General features: G+C 36.2%; 3 protein-coding genes across 3 annotated transcripts; all 3 read left to right on the top strand.

Moving 5' to 3' along the window:
* Positions 1 to 2,520: 2,520 nt before the first annotated feature.
* LOC132706088 (uncharacterized) lies at positions 2,521 to 9,761 on the top strand. Its single transcript, XM_060677179.1, has 3 exons — positions 2,521 to 2,679; positions 6,566 to 6,642; positions 9,369 to 9,761. Exons 1-3 carry the CDS (start codon positions 2,632 to 2,634, stop codon positions 9,595 to 9,597), a joined length of 354 nt encoding a protein of 117 aa, XP_060533162.1. The 5' UTR covers positions 2,521 to 2,631; the 3' UTR covers positions 9,598 to 9,761.
* Positions 9,762 to 10,507: 746 nt separating this feature from the next.
* On the top strand, positions 10,508 to 12,817 carry LOC132706318 (uncharacterized). Its single transcript, XM_060677590.1, has 5 exons — positions 10,508 to 11,348; positions 11,407 to 11,576; positions 11,638 to 11,791; positions 11,846 to 12,278; positions 12,340 to 12,817. Exons 1-5 carry the CDS (start codon positions 11,295 to 11,297, stop codon positions 12,663 to 12,665), a joined length of 1,137 nt encoding a protein of 378 aa, XP_060533573.1. The 5' UTR covers positions 10,508 to 11,294; the 3' UTR covers positions 12,666 to 12,817.
* A 4,548-nt stretch (positions 12,818 to 17,365) lies between these two features.
* LOC132706559 (uncharacterized) lies at positions 17,366 to 21,329 on the top strand. The gene is made up of 5 exons (XM_060677942.1): positions 17,366 to 17,546; positions 17,597 to 17,773; positions 17,829 to 18,009; positions 18,062 to 18,203; positions 21,064 to 21,329. The coding sequence occupies exons 1-5, from the start codon at positions 17,478 to 17,480 to the stop codon at positions 21,074 to 21,076; spliced, it is 582 nt and encodes a 193-aa protein (XP_060533925.1). The 5' UTR covers positions 17,366 to 17,477; the 3' UTR covers positions 21,077 to 21,329.
* Positions 21,330 to 21,978: the final 649 nt, after the last annotated feature.

Here is a 21,978-nt window from a genome sequence, read left to right as displayed (position 1 = left end):
TGGGGGTGACAGCCGCGTAGAAGAATTAATAACATTGTGAAAAACAGAGAAGAAAGGTCTCGACACCTTTCATCTTTCATTATGGAAACGCTAAGTCCATGATACTTTTGTTATTTCGCTTCATGGTCAAGAAACCCTAGTAGAACTTTTATTTTTGGAAAACTTCTTTTACTCAAGCTACAAAATACTTTTATTGTTCAATCTCTCGCAAATTCAAAATTTCAGCCATCTTTTCTAAAAAAATTTCATAAAGAAACATCCTACACGAATTATTTCACTTTATCTTGCTATGAAAATTAAACATTGCCTCTGCTAATAAAAACTGGAAGGCTTGCAGGTCGCGTTTTGTTTCGGTTAAATAACAATCGTAGAGAATAGACTATATAACAAATTATTTGTCTGGCATCAACAAACTTTGACCGTATTTGTCCATGCGAACAAATTTAAAAGATTCTTATTAGGGGTCAATCGGATTTTTATATTCGGCAAATGTCGCGATAAGACGCCGCTGAGTTTCATTTTTAACGAACCATTTTCAACTGGGCTTTTCATCAGGTTCTGCGATTTGTTGAAAACACAACCAAGTTTGCAGAGTTTGCAGATTGTAATAGATACCAGCTACATAATATTTTATCGACGCAAAAATTGTAAGCAGATTTGAATATGAACTTGGGATAACCTGCAGCCAGAACTACAGGTTTTAGAAAATAATGTTGAATAGAAATTGTAAAAAACTCAAACTAACCAAGTAGGAAAAACTGATTTGACTATAAAATAACACAATGGAATTAGTAGCGCTGAAATACTTTGTAAGCACATCTATTTAGTGTTTATGTTTCTAAATAATAAATTAATGTGCAACTGAAAAACAGTTGAAAAGGATTCTGAAGATTAATCAAGCCGAAACTTTCTTAATCAAGTGCTCAGTTTCGCACTACAGCTCTTTTCTTGGTATAGAGATCTTCACTAAAACATACGAGGGTCCCTTACAGTTTCCGACCGGACCGACAATGCAATACAAGACATTTCTTCTACTTTTTTTTTATTTTTCTGCATGTAACTCTATACACTTCTTCCAGAGATGTTCACATCTCTTTAACCCGTCCAAATAGTAGCCAACGTTTTTCTCCGCAAAATAATTGTTCAAGAAGGTGATTGCCTCCTGATTTGACGAAAATCTTTGTCCTCCGAGGGCAGTTTTCAGATGACAGAACAAAAAGAAGTCACTTAGGAGGATGGTAAAGTAATTCAAAGCGTGACTCGTTGATTTTCCCCATGGCAAATGCTGGGGTAAGAAACACCGCGCTGTCTTGATGAAACAGGATTTTTTTTGCAAATTTGGCCGTTTTTCGGCAATTTCTGTTGTCAACTAGTCGAGTAATGTACTATGCTCCTGTAATGGTTTTTCCTTTTCCAAGGTAATCGAGCAGTCGCCATCACTTTCCCAGCCGAAAAAACTGTTTTTGTTTTTCGGTTCTCTCTTCGATATCCACTGTTTTGACAGCATTTTTGATTCGGGCATATGATGGTGTATCCAAGTCTCATCTACAGTAAAAGCGTGGATAGCTTTCTCATGCCCAAATCTTAATCTAAAATGTGACAAACACCTGCTTCGGACATTTTCATAACCTCTGCTATCTCTCTCACTTTAATTCGACGGTCGTCTAACATCAAACATGGCTTTGACGACAAAATCAAAGCCTACTTTTGTTTAGTGGGCGATATTTAATTGGATACTTAATAATTATTAATTATTGAAAATTATCCTCTCGTTTAAAATTAATATTTTTAGTCACTCATTCCTATAAAAAAAAGGTGGAGAAATATCGTACAGATGATTTCAAAGTTTTCACAGTTTTACTTAATTTTTGGAGTCATACAATAACTAAAACTTAGAAATATTGTTTATTTCTTATATAGGTTGATCGGTTGTTAAATAAATGGATATGCAATGCATGCAATGTTATATAAATGCGGTGCAATCCTTTTTGTCACTAATTATCAATTGTTTATAATACTATATAGCTTGACAAATAAATAAATAAATTTACTGAGCCATTTAAAAATATTTTGAACAAAAAGCGATTTGTAAGGTTAATTTGAAATCAAATATCTTCTTAACAGAACTTAAATAAAATTAAAACTCCCTAGTTACTGAAACCTGTTTCTTATATATACCGAGTTAACTAGAAAATTCACAAGAAGTTTTTGAATTGAAAACCCTTTCATTTCTATAACATCGAAAATACAAAACCTTTTTTCCCTTAATGAGGTGTCATTATTCAAAAGTTTATATTTTATACAGGGTGTATAGGAAAACAACAAGGGCACGCAACGATTAAACTGCCCATGAGCGAGTGTCCAATTTGCGTCAAAATCAATCCCATTTTAACCCTTGTACCTTCCAGATAACGTATTTTGGATTCCATATATAATTATTTAATTGTATCGAAACATCGAAAATGCATTAACGAATTTGTTGTCCTTTCGCGTTGTTTATTGCACCAAACAAAAATAATTTTCTTCGAAAGCAACGCTCTAAGCATTTTCACGACCCAATTATAGCAGTAGTTCTTCGATTGCGATGCCAATTGGTTTGTTCGAAAACCGCTCAAGGTACACGTTAAGAAAATGATCAAACGATTCGGTATTCTCGTCCTGGTAATCGCGAACGTTTCGGTAAGTCGTCGCAGATGAGACAAAAGATACATCGAAATATCCGCGCAACAACAAGCAAATTGGAATGTTTAATTCCGAGTCTGCTCGTGTATACTTAGCGGCCGTTTAATGAGTTTCCGAGGACGTTTGCAATTGCTGAATTATACGGCATACTCCTTAGGCAATAATTGTTTACTTTGTGCCTAATTTGCGTCTCGAATCTGGCGGAATTTTTTCATTCTCTACACTTTAAACAATTTCAAAAGAAAATCGCCATTTCATTTTGAACGTTTTGGTTAGACTAGTCGAGAAGTTCATTTCGTGCGAAAAATAGTTTGCCCGTCTCCTAAAAATATGGTTGATGGTTCATTCGATGGGGAATATCATATAGAAAAAGACTTTTTTGGATTTTTTCCGACGATGAAAACTACAATTTTTGTTAACCAAAAACTGAAGTAAAAAATAGGCGTTCAGCTTTTTGACAAAACCTCGAAAGCTGTAAGTGATAGCTCAAATATTACAAAAAGTTCTGAAAGAGCAAGAAATTTCAGTAAGGAAGTTCCCGACTCCCGAAATTATAGGACCAATATTAATCATTTTTATTTAACGTTGAATATCGGCTTCCGCGCAGCAGTTTCGGCATGCGCGCGCCGCCACTGTAATGACCGGAAACTTTAAATTAATTTTTTTATGCAATTAAATATTAATAATAAAAAATAATAATAAAAAAATGTTTATAACAAATTGTTAAATGAATAAATTGTTGATATTTTTTTTCCCTAATTATATTTAGAAATGCAAATAGTGAATTAAAAAAAAAGTTCCTTAAAAATTTATTTAAATAATAAAAATATAAAGAAGCGATTATAAACAATAAGATATTGTTATTAAGATTTTTTTAAAATCAATATTTCCTTATGTTAACACTATTGTATTTTTTTTTAATGGTAAATTATTATATTTGATTATAAACAATTTTTAAGCAAAGGGCAAGAAAAAATTTAAAAAATAATATGATGCAAAACACTAAATTGAAACTAGCAGTAGTTTAAAATTATTTAAAAAATATTGTTTAAGCAACATAATCATAATTAATCATAATTTTTCATTTAAAGGTTAATAGTTAATGAAATAAAATATTTTTTAAAGGTTTCATGATGTCATCATTTTAAGTATATTAATAAAAAGGGCTCCAAGAAAGGAAAAATCTATAACAAAATTATTTAAATTTTTATACTGTCTTTTATGACAATAACTTTTGGAAAAACAATGAGGAGGAAATGAACTTCCGACATGCGACTTCCCGACATGCAGTTTTTTTTTTAATTTTATAATTTTCAACTAAACAGAATGTTTCAAAATACGTACCGCTTACTTTAGGATAACATTGAAAAAATTGTTAAAATGGCGAAAATGGTCACTTCTGAAAAAACGAATAATTAAAAATGTTTTTTTTATTATTTCAAAAACGATTTGAAATACATACACGAAATTTAGACCACAAATATGTGTCATGAAGTTATTGTTGACACGATGTAATGATTGTAGCTTCCCAAACTTGTTTTAATGAGATTTTTAATTTTTTTGAGAATTATGATAATCCAGGTTTAATTTTGGGCGTAACTGAACACGGTAATTTCAATTTCAAAAAAAAAAAGTGCTTTGTCATTTTTAGGGTTAAAACTGTCTTCAAAAAGATAATATATTATCAAGTTTTTGAGTATTAATTTAACTCGTTATTTGTTAATTCATTTTTGTCAAAATTTAGCAGTTTCATTAAGTGTTTCCAATACTTAGATCAAGAATACTAAACCATATGGATTTAATCATTACGAAAAATAAAATAAAAGTGCAGCAATGTACCATAAAACGAACATACGCTGTGTCCCACTAACGCACTGTACGTCCTTTTAAAATTATGATTCGATTTTGTTTTTTTTTTTGTTGGATAGGTCTCTCAAAATGCTCTAAAACCTTGTTTGGTTTAATGCTTCAACCTAAAGTCATTTCTAATTGAGACTATTTAACAAAATAGAAAGAAGAGAAAAGTAATATTTTTAACAATATTCTTTAAAGAATGAATTGTGACGAAATCTTATACAGGAGCGCCATGGTTAATGCTGTACATCCTTGTTTATATTGATGATTGCGGTTTGATTTTGTTGAATAGCTCTCCCAAAAATGCCTTTAATTCTTGTTCTTATTCACGACTACTCAAAATTTTACTGTACTAATTTCCACGAAGTTCTAATACAGGGTGCTCGAAATATAGCGGGCGGCTCGCTGAAGCATTACTGCTGTAAAATGTTTGTGACTCACTTTTGATCATTCTTCGAAGAACAGCATTAATAAATCCAAATATTCCAAAGGTATAATGTAAAAACAAACAAATTCTCTTAAATGACTAACGAAAGTCTGAGACATTTGAATAAACCCGAACTGTTCAAAGATTTTCGATTTTAGAATGTAGAAACTATTCTAATAGATGAAAAAGAATACATGACCATATTTAATAACATGAAGTTGATAGGCGTACTGAAAAGACGAAATGTCGATCTCAGACACTTAGGACAGGGTTTAGTGCAACTTATAAAGAAAGAAATTATCAAAATCGATCCATAAACAAAGATTTTTTAGGGGTGTACAGTCCTTTAGTGGAACTCACTGTATATGTATAAATAAGTCTGGATTAAAAACATATTGTTATTCCCATATTAATATTAGGTACCTTTTATGGTTTCCATTATGATAAGCAGAACAACTATATAATTCTCAAATATGAATTGCCTTTCAAATAAGCATAAACTAAACATCAAAGGGGGGAGGGGGGGGGAGATGCACGCCAAGGCGTTTGAAAAAGTGCAGAGTGCACCATGGGCTGTTGATTAAGAAACACGAGATCATGGGTGTTTCCTGGATAGAAAATTACTTGACTGGAAGGTCCGAGATGATGCATTTAAACAATTTACCGTCTTCTCTCATTACAGTATGTTTTAAGCATAGTCGTTTATTTCTTTTTGGAGACGATCTGAAACTGTTCTCAAGAATAACCACTCAAAATGACTGTCTAGCACTCCAGGAAGACCTGGATGGAACTTAGATTTTTCAGTCCAATCAATAGCGCCCTTCGCATGTTGGGGTTTGTCAGGCGCAGTATAATGGACTCCTCAAATATTAATCCCATAAAAATACTATATTTTTACTATGTCAGATCACATCTAGAATACTGTCATATACATGAACTACACGTTTTTTTTTTTAAATCGGGAATTCCGCAATTCTAACTTCTGCCGAGACTTATTAACTTTACTGATTAACTCTACAATCGACTGCCCTTCGTTAACATCGATGATTGATCTGGTATACACGAACATTTCACCGGGAGTTTAATAAACAAATCGTGTACTGTGAGACGTCCTGTAAGACTATTATTATAGTAACATTATTGTTTTGTATTGTTTTTGTCGTAACCTTTTATAATTTTATATAATGAATGATCGGTTCTGAAACAACTACGAAGTAGTAACATTGTAAATTCTTTTGAACTGAAATTTTGTCAGCAGAAACTTTATAATTTAATAACAATTTTGAAAAATTGGTTTATGGTCCGTTTTACAGACTTCTGAATTTTCCGACACGTCTATTAAGAAAAATGAACTTGTTTGTTATTATTCTAATAACCCTAGGAGTTATCTAGTGGTTTTCTGAAATACCCAGTATGTCTTCTTAAAATTCTTCTATCTTGTGTGCATGACGATTTTTTTTAATATGTTTGTTGTTGCTATGTTTGTCTACATTTGGCAGACTCTGGATGTAAATATTGAAACCTGTAGTGTTGGTATTTTGTTACAATCAATTTCAAAATACAAAATTAAAAAAAATATATCGCCAAATTTTGTTGCTTTAGGTGCTGGCGAATTTAATCAAAGAGGCAGCATCGCTGGACTCCTTCGAAAACGACACTGATGAGGCTTCGAGTTTGAGGTAATTTCAATATAGAATGTGCTCTACAGGAATAAATGCCTAAGATAACAACTCGCAGGACCAGAAGAGAAACAGCTTTTAATAATCCACTTCAATGTCATAGTTTTATAATAAACAAAGTTATTTCAATTTTGGGAAAATGTATGCACAGATATATGTTTTAGGTTGCGCTGAAAGTGATTCCTGCTGTTTCTGTCATCATTATCATCGATTTTTCTTAAATCCCCAGCGCCTTTGCGACATTTACAGGGTGCGCTATTTATCTTGTAAAGTTAAATACGAAAGTTAATTGGGGTATTATAAACCTTTAATTGATTTTAATGTTGTATATATATTGTGTTTCATTTTTTATGGGCGATTCTCGAGTCTCAACTTTCTCATTTTAAATGGAACACTATGGAAAATTCTATATTTTTATGCATCTTCAGGAGAAGATTAAAACTGAATATGCCAACTTGGTTGGCGAAACGCGCGTCGAGTACTTAAAATTGAGTTTCTGTTTGTGGTAAAACGCGTTATTGTGTGTTAGTGTAGTGCCGAAGGTTCCAGTCAAGAGTTTGAAGAAATTGGCATATGTTTTAAGTCATTAACGTCATTGCTCGCATTAAAAATTAAAAATATCAGAAACGGTTAGACTTAGGTATAGGGCATTATACACAAAATATGTCTAGAATTTTGTATAGAAATCAAAAATGAAGTAATATACCAGGTATTCCATTTAAAATAAGAAAGTTGATACTCACCCACTAAAAATGAAACACCCTGTATATACAACATTAAAATAAATCGAAGGTTTGAAATACCCCAATTAACTTTTGTGTTTAACCTTTGGGTCAATCCGCTATAGTTTCTGAGATAAGGTAGTGTCCTAAAATAAACGGCCCACCATTTTCCAATTTTCCGGAAGAACATCCCAGTTGTTCCTATCGTATCCTCCCACTTTCAAATTTACTTAATGAAAGATACACGGCATGTTCGTGTACAGGAGGCATTTTTAAACAATGTCGATTTATTTTTTTATAAAATTTTTAAAAAGTTTGGTTATGTCTCCACAGATGAAAGGATCTCTTGACCCAAAGTAAATTGTATTTAATCCAAGGCCGCCAATATTATCTTAACAAAAATCTATAAAATATTTGTTTTTAGTCTATAAATGTGTACCTGATTCTAGGATTCATTCAGGGTTCATTATTTTGATTTATGCCAGGATTTATGGAAAAATATGCAGGAAATGATTACCGAGAATCGCAATTTTAACCCAAAGGTGCAAAATGTTATATACATAATATACATATAAGCAAATTTTACAAAAGTATTTACTTTGATTTCTTTTGAAAATGTCACTTCAAATCAAAACTATCTTCGGTTAGGCGTATAACTTTTTGACTCAAGAGCATAGTGCTTTTACACGCTGACCTTAAATAACGCCGAAAATTTGATTTTTTATCATTAAAAAATAATAATAACACAGCCTAAGTGCTATATAGTTTTGTGATTTTGTTTAGTAGTAAAGAACAACTTTTTCGCCTCTCCGCAATTAACAATCTCAAAAGAAAATAGAAGATGCTATATAGTTTATATATTCCACAGATAATACAAATAATTTCATTGTAATCCTTACTCAAATACAAAAAAAGGTTCCAAGTCGATAAATTAAAACAGAGACCCTTTTTGGACATACAAAAAACTTGCTATGGTATTGTTTGATATTGTAACATATTCAACATAACCCCACCTCTAATTACCTTGCCTTCATGGAGAATGAATTTCTAGTTCGTCAATTTTCTTTTGAAAAAAACATAAAAACTTATTTCGAACTTCAAAAGAGCAAGCAGTATTTGACAATAATAAAGCACCTAAGTAAATAAGTATTGCGAGTCTAAGATATTATTCAAAGGTATCTAAAATCGAGAGAATTGTTTTTTTTTTCAATATTATCAACTTTTGTTTAAGAAATGCAATCTTTTTCGATAATCGGTACTAGCTAGTAAAGATGCCTGAATGCGAATATCATCAATTTTTATAATTGCTGCTATTCATACTAATGACGGTAATTCACAACTCGTCATGCAAAGATCATTTGAATGTATAAACAATAATAAACTCTATTTGTAACGACAACCACAAAACATTATATATGTACTGTCTGTTACTATTTCTATTACAACTTATTCTCTTATTCGTGATGCTGGAGACTGAATTTCAAGTTCGTCAATTTCCTTTTGAAAAAAACATAAAAACTCATTTCGAACTTCAAAAGAGGATAATATAAGCAAGCAGTATTTGACAATAATAAAGCACCTAAGTAAATATGTATTGCGAGTCTAAGATATTATCCAAAGGTATCGAAAATCGAGAGAATTGTTCTTTTTTTCAATATTATCAACTTTTGTTTAAGAAATACAATCTTTTTCGACAATCGGTACTAACTAGTAAAGATGCCTGAATGCGAATATCATCAATTTTTATAATTGCTGCTATTCATACTAATGACGGTAATTCACAACTCGTCATGCAAAGATCATTTGAATGTATAAACAATAATAAACTCTATTTGTAACGACAACCACAAAACATTATATATATACTGTCTATTACTATTTCTATTACAACTTATTCTCTTATTCGTGATGGCTGTAAAGTAAATTACAACTACACATTGATTTGCCAATAAACAGCGGGTGGATGAGATGAGACAAGGAGTGCAAAACATTTCGTCTTTTCAGTCCCGACTTTGCCAGGAGACTGAAACCGACAGAAGACGCGCTTTTACTTTTCATAAACAAGCTCGTCAACACTGGCTACATATCCTCAAAGATAACCCTGAGCAGGATAGAGAAGGCGAGCGACAAGAGACGCGAAATCGGAGAACAAGTCGCTAGGATTCTGGATGAACTGCCGAGCTACAGAGACAAGGTGCCTTTGGTGGACGAAATTCCTCACGTTCTCAAATAAAAAGGCAGTCGTTTTTATGGCAGTTCGCACCACGTTCTACTTAACCGTCGTTTTCATCGTCGTATTCGCGAATCTGGCGATTTTTTTCATGTTATGTTTATGTTTTTATTGTTTGAGACGATTCGTTGTCATCTAAACGATCTGAATAAACTTTTCGCCTCCTATCGCGATGTTTTCCTATTTGATAACAAATATCTCGCTTGGCTTGAGATATTGATATTGACCAAGCACATATACTTAAAGTACAGGCCCTCACAGGTTCCAGTGCGCCATCTATGAAATAGATTCAAACTGAGGCCAAATTCGTCTTTTCGACCTTCAAAAACAGTACACTAATTTTGAATTTAACGTGATTCTCAGCTTTGAAGTTATTGGAAATTTTGTAAAATTAAGTTAAATTAAAATTATATCCAGAGTCACACCGATTCACTCCGATACTTTAGTCATCGGTTTGGGAGCGATCGGATGATTTCGGTAGAATTGAGCAAACGTGGTATTTTGAACTCTGTCCATTCTGAAAGTCAAGTGACACGTCGATCATTGAAAAAACTGTTAGTAGTAAAAAAAGTATATTATACAACACGTTGATGAACTTCTTCAAGCAGTAGTTAATAAATACTCCGCTGAGCTCTGTTGGGTCAAATCAAACTAGTGACTAAAGTGACGTTTACAGAATTTGTTGCGTAATATACCATTAAATTCAAAATTATAATTTCTACGCATATGCACGTTACCTCGGTGACATCTTCTTCTTCTTCTATGTTATAGAATACTCTCTATTCTATGACTTATTCTAACGGTATTCTAACTAAGCTACAATCATTTGAAAGTCCATTTAAAAGAAACCCCTTTATTTTTTATTTTATTATTTTTTATTTATTTATATTTTATTGGATTAGTTGTTCAAAATGTCCACCCAGTTGCTGTATACTTAGTCTAGCTCTTTAACTGCTAACAATCTCAGTATCAACACGAATATTTTCTGCGGCATCCAAAATTCTATCTACCAATACTGTTCTCAATACTTTCTGAATAAACTAAAGGAATTAAGGTCAGGCGAGCTTGCTGGCCAAGGAACTGCTGAACCTCTTCCAATATACCAGTTTGTATAATTTTACTTAAGAATTTTTGTTACTTTTCTTCTTCTTCTATGTTATAGAATACTCTCTATTCTATGACTTATTCTAACGGTATTCTAACTAAGCTACAATCATTCAAAAGTCCATTTAAAAGAAACCCCTTTATTTTTTATTTTATTATTTTTTATTTATTTATATTTTATTAAGAATTTTTGTTACTTGTCGTCCAAAGTGAGGAGGTGCGGCATCGTGCTGAATCAACATTCAAGTCTTGAAGCGTAGGCGGCGGGTTCTAAACGCAAGCTAGAGGACGAGTTATAGCTCATTTAAAAAGTTTTTGTATCGCTGGATACATATAACTATAATTATTTGTAATTAGAAAAAATATTCTCGTGGAACCGGAAATAACTACGCAAACTTACGATCCGCCAACATTCGACGCGTCCACAACAAACCGATCGTTGAACCCAAAACTTCATCACGTTTCCCAAACAAAACCCCATCGGTAAAATCCACAACCTTGGTGCGCCGAAAACATCCAAACAGAATACTTTGCGCTATAAAAAGCGAAAGCATCTGAACGATTCACTTCATTAATTCACTTGGTGAACCAAAACCATGATAGTGAAAGGAGCAGCGGTTATTTTGGGAGCGATCCTCCTGGCCCAGGACGTAAGTCTTCGTCTTCTCCATCTAGTACGCACTAACCTAACGTTCTGTTTCATTCTAGGTGATATCTCACAGCTACGTATATGGCGGCCCGGGTTTCTTCGGCGACGGGTATGACCCTTGCCATTCGAAACCTCATCCCAAAACATTACCTTTGGTTATAAGGCCCAAACCATTGCCCAAACCCGCCAATCTGGTACCGCTTGCCCCATCCGGTGGGCCGTGTTACAAGTTAGTACCGAGCCTTTATACAACCTTATGTTCTAAGAGAAATGCAAAAATCGATTTTCAGGAAACAGGTCATCGTCAAGCCGGCCATAGTACCACGTCCGGTACTTCGGCAGTGCGCAGTCCAGAAGTGCTGCAACAACTACGCCGCGTCCAAAGTCGTATCGTCTGGTTGCTGTGGAGGTTATGCCGATAGCGTCATCTACCAGCCACACCACGTGAGTTTTAGTCCGTAGACTCCCTCAGGGGATCGCTAACGACGCACTTTTCAGCCCAACCCGGTTCACCACCCAGGATGCACCACCATCCATAACTTGGAACATAAAGTGTACGATGGCGACTACAAGGGAAGAGTAGAATCGAAAATTCCAGCTGACGCGATATCTGTAGCGTTGGCATACAAGAACGCGCATAGTTTCGACACGGTCGCCGAAGATAGGCTCCAATACGGATTCAGAAAGCTGCCCATCGAGGCTATCAAAAGTTGCGAGAAAGCTGTCCAAGACGAAGTCCACGAGGCGAACCTCTACAGCTTGAACGGGCAAGTGGTAGAACTCAAACCGGTTAAAGCGAAGAGCGCGACGTGCAATCTAGAGGAAGAAGCCGAAGAGGAACTTCTCAATTTGGAAGAAGAGGAAGTTAGCGAGGTCGTCCACGGCCCCAATAGGCCCAGCTACGTGGAGCTTGGCTACCGTCCAGCTAAAGGTAGGTTATCGCGCAAAGTGCGATGCTTTACGACGTACTAATTCCGATTGATCGGTTGCAGCGGTGAAGACCGAATTCGTGAATGTGCCAGCATGCCAGCAAGTAGTCGAAACTACATCGCCAGCGAGTTGCACCACCCCTTGCGACGACGGATTCCAACCTGGAACCGTGGTGTACAAGAAGGTGCCGAAGTTCGATCACATTTACAGGGAGAGGGTGTTAGACCAGACCTCTTGCGAGTCGGCGGAAGTCCCGGTTAGGTACATCAACGTTCCTCCTCCACCACCACCACCATGTGGATGCGGCGTCAAGAGTTACTATTCCTCATCGAGCCACAGCTCAGGATCCCAAAAGCACAGCGTGGTGCTGGAGAAGCTCTGCCCGTGATACCTCTGTGATATGGTTTAGTTTCGAGCGAGCGCATCGAAGATATTTTAAAATTGTGCTCTTTAATAACATACCTCTTCCTCAACTCGATTAGAGAGTAACATTTCGATCACTTTTCATTGATTTAAATTTTGATATTGCGTAAAAGCGTTTTTCCATTGGTATTGAATTGTATTGTGTGCTCGCTTACAAACGAAGTTTAAAATAAAAGTTTTATCTGTTGCTTAAATTTTATTGGAGCTAATAGAAGACTTGTTCGACATCCTTAGCCGTAAGACCATTAAACTGACTTGCCTCATAAAGGTTATTGTAGAGGCGCGAGGTTTTTTAGCAGATTCCTGAATGATTTCTAATTTCCTGAAACTAAACTTATTTCCTTTTTATTCGAAGTCGATCGGATCACTGGTACTACTAGTAATGGTGCTCTGGTAAAAGAGCTTGAACTCCATATATGTCGATACGTCAGTATTTAATTCTGATGCAATTTTCGCGGTATTTTGTCTCTGGTTAGTTCTGGTTAGTTTAATAACTTCTAATGTTGTAGGCAGGTATCAAAACTCCTTTTTTCGAAGGCTCGTGCTTCGTGCTTCGTGATAATGAGTCTCCGATTATTATACGCTTATGCAAATAAAACTCATATTATTGAACAATTAAATGATTAGATAAAAAAAAATTGATTTGTTGAGCAATGTCAAAAGCAATAATAAGAAACGAGTTAAGAAGTTACAAAGTTATGCATTACTTTAGATTTGATTTTTTATTTCTCTTATTCATTATTAAATTGCAGGCGATAGAAGTCTCTAAATGACCTACTACTCTTTATTTTAAACAAGGAATCACCCTCTTAAGTTTTTCGGATATGTTTTGAAATAAATATGTACAACGTATGGATCAAAATAAAGCCGACCAATTCATCATTGACTACGCCTGCCATGCACCAAATTTCATATGTTTGACTGAGACATGGCGTAAGGAATCTAAACTTGCAGTCATTTATAATGACAACTTTCACCACGAAGTTTCACCAAATGGTAATGTGGATGTTATTCAAAAAAACTTGGAAGACATATTGAATAAAATTTTTAAACCAAATGGTTATATAATTTTAAACGGAGACTTTAACACCCATACTATGTCTTTATCAGAAAAAGTAACTTTTTCGATTTAATGCAATCTTATAATTTTCGCAATAACGTAAAAGATCCAACAAGAAACCAGAATGGTTGTTCATCTATTCTTGATTTAATGTTTACAAATTACTGGAATAATATAATAGCGAAAGTATTACTAAATACAGTTCCAGACCACGATACCGTGTAATTCACCACTACACTATCAGAAGCGCCCTCGTATCTAGGCAGAAATTTTAACAAAAACAGTATTAGAGTTTTTACTTCAGATTTAACGAACCCTGGATGGGAGTCTGCAGCGCGTCCGGTGATATTGATAAAAAATTTGACGTTTTTTACTCCACTTTCCTGTGGTACCGCAAGGTACAGTGCTTGGCCCTTTTTACAGTAAACTTTCTGCTCGCCTATCTAGTTTAGGTCTATCGGAGTTCGCTGACGACTGTTATCAAACTCTTCAAGACAGAATTAATTCAGCACTTGTACTGCTAAGTAGCTGGTTTAACACCAACGAACTCTTTGTGAATGTCCAAGAAACAAATGTACTGATACTCAAATGCCCACAAAACAAAAAAGATGTGTGAATGTCTGGTAGGGCGGCGAGGCCGTTGAAATAAAAAAGCAAGCTTAATTTTTAGTACTAGAGCTCGACGAAACACAATGCCAAATACTTTCTTCAAAGCTGCATAGTGATTGTTTCCTAATAAAAAAATTAAAAACTGTTTTGACTGGAAAGTGCATGATAAATTTCTACTATGCTCACATCTATTCGAGATTACTCTATGGCATTCCCTTATGGGGAAATGCAAGTCATGCGACATCTGTTTTCAAATCCCAAAAAAAGGTCCTAAGGTATATTGCGGGAGTGTCGCCGGATAGTTCGTACAGGCCCCTCTTCCGGGAGTTTAAAATACTGCCTTTAGCGTGTATATACATATTAGAAGTTTGTTTGTGGGTATATAAAAATAAAAATATCTTTCAAAATAACGGACTATAATACACCAAACAAAGACTGTTTCTTCATAAAAAAAATGGACTAGAATTTTCAAAAACATATTTTACAATAGACCGTCTCCAGAGCTAAAAAGCAGCAAACTAAACTTTTTCCTCCTAGAAAACTGTTTTTATAATTTAAACGAATATTTTACCTATTAATGTTTGTCATCACTGTATTGTTGTGCTCTGTCATATATTTTTATTATATAAAGTTTTAATGTAATTTTCTGCCCCATTTGCATGATCTATATTGACCTACTTGACGAAATCCATAATACACCGATTGTATTCTATATATGTGGGATAATAAATATATTTTTATTATTATTATAAACAAAATAAATAAGCATGCTGACATGGCGACTGACTGATTTCCTCTCTGATTTTCCATTCTAGAATACTAATTTAAAACCTATCTGAGAACTGACAACTAGATTCGACTTGACGTTTAAAATATATATTTTTGTTTGCGATATTCGAGTAAATATCATGTCGTAACCTTATTCGTATGTTGATAATATAATTAACATGATCGCTCTTTTAAATTTGTTACATTTGCTAATGCGTTAGGAAGTTAGGGAAGGTAGTAACATGAAAAATTATTTTAAAAAAGCAAGTTTTGCTTCGGATAGAAGTCGTCGTCATCGTTCTTGAGCAATGCGCTTTCACTACAGGATCGTACAGTGGCTCGATTTTATTATTTAGACAATAACATGTTTCAATGGTCTTGCCTATCATTTTATTGTCAAGACCCAATGCCTAATAACTGTTTTTTGTGATCCACGATCTGAAAATGTGCTGGGATTTAGAGTATAACTTGAGTTGTCAAAGTCGTACATATTCTAAAACAATTTGATCTTTTAATTTACAACCACTGTTTCGGAGCCTCATACGTGGGCAATTAAAAAGTGAACATAGAAAAAATACCAAATGCAAGGCTCATATATATTATCCGTGTTGGTACCAAACCTTTTACTGAGCGGATCTAATTAATAATTTGTCTCACATCCTCCGCCCTAACTTTGAGTTGCATTTCTTGTGGTGTCGAGCACAATTTATTTAAAGCATCAATACAACGACTGTGTAAAAATATTCATATATTTTAATACTTGGAATTATTGTAGACGTGTATAGGCTTTATCCATTTATGATGTATCAGTTAAATATAAAAGTTTACTGCAAAACAATAATTATTTCCAAATTAAAGTAGAACAAAAACACTAAAAATGACAAAAAAGTAAAAAAATCTTTAGCTATTCTAAATATTGCTGTATGTATGTGACCACCATTTTCTTATACAATATATAGTAGTCCCCAAAAGAACTCCATTAATGTTCAGTTAGGGCTGTTGGCTGGCCAAATCATAGTTCCGCCGTTCCCTATACAACCACTGGGATATTCCATGTTAAGAAAATTTTTAACTTACACAACAGGGATAAATCTTCTATATATTGGTCTATTTGTTGTCCATCTATGACACCACACCATGCAGTAATTGATTGGCACCCCTGGCTTTTTATTTCGTGTATTTCGCTAGGATTATTTAAAGACCGATATCGCCTATTTTGTCTATTACAACCCTTTATTATAGTGAACGAACTTTCATCGGCCCATAAAATGTTTTTTCAAAAAATTATTTGCATCCTCCTTCTACACTTAGTTTTTGAGTTTTTTGAAATTTAAATGCATTCTGTTTATATTCTTCCAAAACTGAGTGGATCCTCCAGAAATATTTGTCTCTTCATATTTTTCATATTTTCTTTATTTAAAACAATATGATTCCGGTATACGTTTTTAGCGTTTAACCGTTTTCGGCAAATTTCCTTGCCAGCCTTGGAAATATGTTTTAAAGGAACGGCGCTTTGAAGTCTAATATACTGACGACGAGTTGAGGTTGCACTTTTATTATTCAGAAAGTATACTTGAAACATGTCACTTCTTCGACGGATGCTAAATTCGCGAAAAACCATTTTAACAATAATGACTTGGACAATAATTCAACCATCAACGTTGTTTACTAATATGTCAAACAAACATATTTTTATTTGTCAGTCAGGGCACTTTTTGAAATCATATAAAAATTTCCTATTTTTGCCGATTTGTCGAAAACGACTGGACTAAAATATAAAGTGTGTTACATCATTGTAATCGGAATAAGATATTCTATTAAACACATATATAATATACAGGATGTTCCGTGTTCTAACTAACTAACTACTTATTTTACTAACCCTACATTTTGTTTTTCTGTTTACGTTGATATCTCTAAAAACAAAAAAGTTACAGCCAATTCTAATATTATCAAGCCAAATTGAACGCACGGTACATCCACTCGAGTCAAGAAATGGTTATTTTTGAGCGCTCCCAAAATATTCGATCCTGATATACAAAATTATTGTGGAAACGTTTGTGTATATTCTGAAAGAAATCGTAGGATGCGAATACCAAACTTTCAAACCGCTAACGAAAACGCGTCAAACGCTGGACAACAACCTCCTCGAGTGGCGACCTTAACCGGCCTTAACCTCCGGTTAAGAATTTCGACTCGTCGCGTTCCATTGTTTATTAAAAATACGCTTCAAACGCGAAGACTGCCATAAACAAGGAAATTGAAATAAAAACACGGTATAACTATATAAGTTAAAACGAATGGGACGGTCATTCTACGAGCGTAGAATTCTCGAAAAGCATGAAAGCTATAATCCTAGTGCTGCTTTGCTGCTTGATCTGCGCAAGCGCCAACTGCGGCTGCCTCAAAGTAAGTACCTCACGGTTATCGACGTGCAATTTTTATAGTTTCCGTTTCAGTGCTCGAAACACTTAACTTCTGTTGACGTGCCCGGACCTTGCGGATGTTGTCCCCTGAAGTTCATATTCCCGACCCCTTCGCGTCAAATATGCGGATCGTCGTACGAATACGAAGTGCAGACTCCGGTAGTGCCAAGTCCGCCTCCACCGCCTCCCGGACAGGTTTACAAATACAAGGTTTTTATTTTACATCCCTCGATTACGTGGCAAAGTCGAAAACACCTACTTCTAGGTTTGCCAACCTTTCGAGGCTCCATGTCCGTGCAAAGTCGAGCAGATCTGCCACAAATATCCCTTGGAAATTCAAACTCCGGTCCCCCCGCCACCGAAACCAGTACCAGTACCCGTACATCTCAAGTACTGCGCGGATAGGGTAGTGCTGCCAACCCGCACTTGCAAAAACGTCAAGCCATGTTCGTACACGATGTCAATGTGAAGGCCGAGTAATGCAGTTGTCTTTTTCAGGCAACAGCTGTGATTGGAAACCTCAACCGGTACTGACTCCAGAAGTCTTCGAATGGGTAAAAGCCGTAGAACAATCCGGCAACTACGGCGTTCCCCCGGTTGCCAAACACGGATGTCTCTTGGAGCCCCTCTATGACCACAGGTACGAACACGTAGGGTCCTCTGACAGGCACCCGAGAGCGAAACGACAAATAGACTTTGCAAAACGCGGTTATAAATTTTCGTGGCCGAGTTATCTGAAACCGTCTTATCCCCAGGCGGCCTTCGCGTTCCCTCTAATTGAGAAATTTAAACTGCAACGAAAAATTGATGCCGTTAATAGAGAAGCAGCGTCCGCAACCTTTTCGAAACCGTACTTATACAAAACCCCCGGCAAGTTGTCATTCTTTGACCAAGCGGAAAGTCCGAAGTTTGCCTTATCGAGAGGTACGGATCCTTTAAAAACCCTTAAGTACTCCATTTTGGAACCCGACGCCGACTTCAAATACAAAACGCTCCTCGAAGACCTCGACTATCGACGCAAGTCGCCACTTTCGACGTTTCGCTCCCATACCGACGAAGTCCTCCTCAAAAAACTCAAAAAACTTAACGGCGAATCGACGTCGACCACCCTAGAGGATCAAGCCACGGATTTCGTCAAAAAGCTGCTGAATCCCCAAGAACCAATTTCGAGGAAGAAAAGAACCATCGTGCTCAGCAGCGAAGAGGTCCCGACGCCCGCCAGGTACGAAATAGACTTCGTCAGCATGGAAGACGAATCTGAAGAAGAATTTGAAGATGAACCGATTGTCGGCAGCAAGATAATGAGACGACCAGCAAGCTACCCTCGTTTCAAACCTTACCCGCAAGCGGACGCCGTTATCGGCAAGAACGTGATACAGAAGGCGGTTAAGGAAGAACTCGAAGCTTACCATCGCAAGGTAGAAAGGGAGCGGAAACTTAAAGAGTTCAAAGAGAAAAAACAGCAGCAACACGGCGGCTTGGTGGGTCCGCACAATCCCATTTATTTGCTATTCACGGCACCTATGAGGTTCCTAAGGCACTTCCACGACATCAACAAGGGCGTCAACCCGGTCGTGACGTCTCTGCCAAAGCTGGTTTACACCGCGAAGAAATACTTACGAGACTTTGGCAAAGATTTCAAGACTAACTGCCTGAATTTGGCCAGTGATTTGATAGGAGACTTTGACCACGTCAACAGTAACGTGGTGAAGGAAATTGTGCCACCCAGTTTTCATTCCAGGTATAGAAGAAACGTCAAAGATAACAAACGGGCAGATGGAGTCGGATACGCCCCGGAATATTCTCGGGATTTTCAATTCTCAGAAGAGGCCCGAAATTTTCGTAAAGTTCCTCAAGATCGGGTGAGAAAAAAACGCTACGTCGTCCAAGTGGTTGACGACGACCAAGTACAGGCCCAAGTGCAAGACTATCTGACGGATAAATATAACTACGATTATTTCGAACAACTGAAACGATACTACCACCAATTAGAGGAATATTTGACAAATCTACGAACGCAGTTTCGTCCGGAGCCTGAAAATGGCGCCGACTACTACCACCGAGAGCAAAACGATAGATTCGAAGACGGCAGTTTTGAAGAACCCTACGAACCAAAACCCAAAAGGAAGAAAATGCGTATCAAGAAAGTGAAACCAAAAATCATAATCGACAACAAAGGGTTGCCGTTCATGGAGTACAACGGCATGAAGCGGCCTCTTTTCGGGAAAACGAATAAGCCGGTGATCAAAAGCCCCCTACCAGGGTCTTCCGAGGAGACCAAAGATAGGATCTCGATGCTCATAGAGAGAGCCAAAGGCCAGTCGGAGGTTGTGGGCAGCAGCCACAACGACCTGGTGCCCCAAAAAGTGCTGAGGGAACGGATATCTTCCCTTTTAGAGGAGATTGACATTTTAGTGAACCTTAGAGTTGAAGATTATGACGAAATCTGCGACGAACTGATTAAACTGCACCACGTGAAGACTTCGATTGAGCAGGATTGGAAGCGCATGCTGATGGACGACATGGCCGACGACATCAACGCGAAAATAAGACTTCTCGGCAAGTTTAGAGACTTACAAGCCGCGAAGGACTCGACATTAAGAAAGGTAGCAGAATCGCTAAAAACTTGCAACTGCGAATTCGTTCGGAGAAAACTCGTGGCTTGTTTGGTGAAGCTCCAGAAGCTTCAATGTTTGATTGCGAGCGTTACGGAAGACTTCGAGCAGCATCTACAATTACGGACGTCCTTCAGCACGAACAAGGAGATCAAGTACGTCGATTTTCTTACCGAGCTGAAGTTTGCTCCAAGCACGACCAGGAACGATTTGATTAAGAGCTTAAGCAAAAGCAGAGACGATCAGGTGCACTCCGACATCGAGATACTGAATAAGTTGAAGAAGTTGTTGCACACGGACGACGAAGAGCTCTTGGAATCCGCGGCCAAGAACATTTGGGAGATGAAAAACGCCGAAAAACTACAAAGGGAAACCATAGACGACATGAACAGGAAACTATCGAGGCGGCAGAAGATCAAAAAGGAACTAAAAATACTGTTCGATTTGCAAAACAGGTTCGACGAGGCCGGGAATAATCTAAATAAGCTGTTGAGTACCGGTCAACTGAAGAGTGTGGCGGGATTGAAAAAAGTTGCCGTGAAAAAAGACATTAAGCAAATAGTAGAAGAAATCAAGAAAAAGCACGAAGAAATGCTAGAAAAAGCGGCGAAAAAGAACGCGGCCTTAAAGAAGTTGAAAAAGTAAAAATGGCTGACGGCTTGGATAAACGTGGAAAATTATCGAAATTGGGGACGAGTTCGTTTTCATGGAGGCTGTTGAGGGGCGAGATATATGGAAAAAATAAAGAAATGGGTTGGTGAAGGTGGATTAATTTTGTCTGTTGTAGGTCTGATTTTAAGACGCGCTTTTCTTTATTTTTTCCATATTATCTGACGCGATTGACGAGGTGAGATGAGCTAATCGAAGTTTTTCCATTTGTTTTAGGTGTTACGCATGAGGACGCAGATCAGATAACATGGAAAAAATAGAGATAGGCTAATATTTTTAATTAATTTTCTTCTTTATCCGGCGAAGAGAGTGCTTTCGCGTTCTTAAATTATCAAAAATTTGATACAAACAGTATTTCACGGATAACGTAAAGTTATTAAACGCGAGGGCAATCTCAAAACGAATATAATGCGCTTTTGTAATCTGTGCCTATGTGAACTGGACTATCTCTAAAATGTTTGTAACACCATGACAAATAAACTACATGAATTGTTTAACTTATTTTGTTTATTTTTCGGAGGAACGGTGCAGTGTCAACAATCTAATGGATAGACCGTTCGACATTGACCTTTCGTTCGTTCGTTCATGGGCGTGGGATCTTATAGCCAATGAATTATATAGGTTCGATTACTAGTTTCTTTGCGCCAATTTTACCGAAAGCGTTTCTAGTGATAATAAATATCACATTTTGCAAAAAGTTCGATAAACTGGTGACTAAAGAAATCTGTTGCGCACTATACTTTTTTCACGACCATTTGTCAGTTGTCAGATTGTCAGAACTGACAAACGTCAAAATACCGAAAAAAAAAGAACGCTGCCAAATCAGTGACTCATGTATCGGAAATGAAGGTGAATAATGAAGCGTTAAATGCTTTAAAACGTCATTTTCCGTACTCCTGATCGGGTATTAATTGTAGAGTCGAGTAGAAAAACCACTTCCACCCAAAATAATAATATAATATAGTAATTATTTCCTGCGGCAAAACTACAAATGGACTGCAATTACTCAAATGCCGAGAGCTGTTTAAGTGAATAAAAGAATAAAACACAATATTTCACATTCCAAATTCCGATTTGAATTAGCACCAAGAAGCTATAGCAATATTAACCCAATACAGAAATACTGTGTTT

This window comes from Cylas formicarius, unplaced genomic scaffold (genome assembly GCF_029955315.1).
Source record: "Cylas formicarius isolate icCylForm1 unplaced genomic scaffold, icCylForm1.1 PGA_scaffold_8__14_contigs__length_24414737, whole genome shotgun sequence".
In the NCBI taxonomy this organism is placed as follows: Eukaryota; Metazoa; Arthropoda; class Insecta; order Coleoptera; family Brentidae; genus Cylas; species Cylas formicarius.
This window is presented reverse-complemented; position numbering and strand designations above follow the sequence as displayed.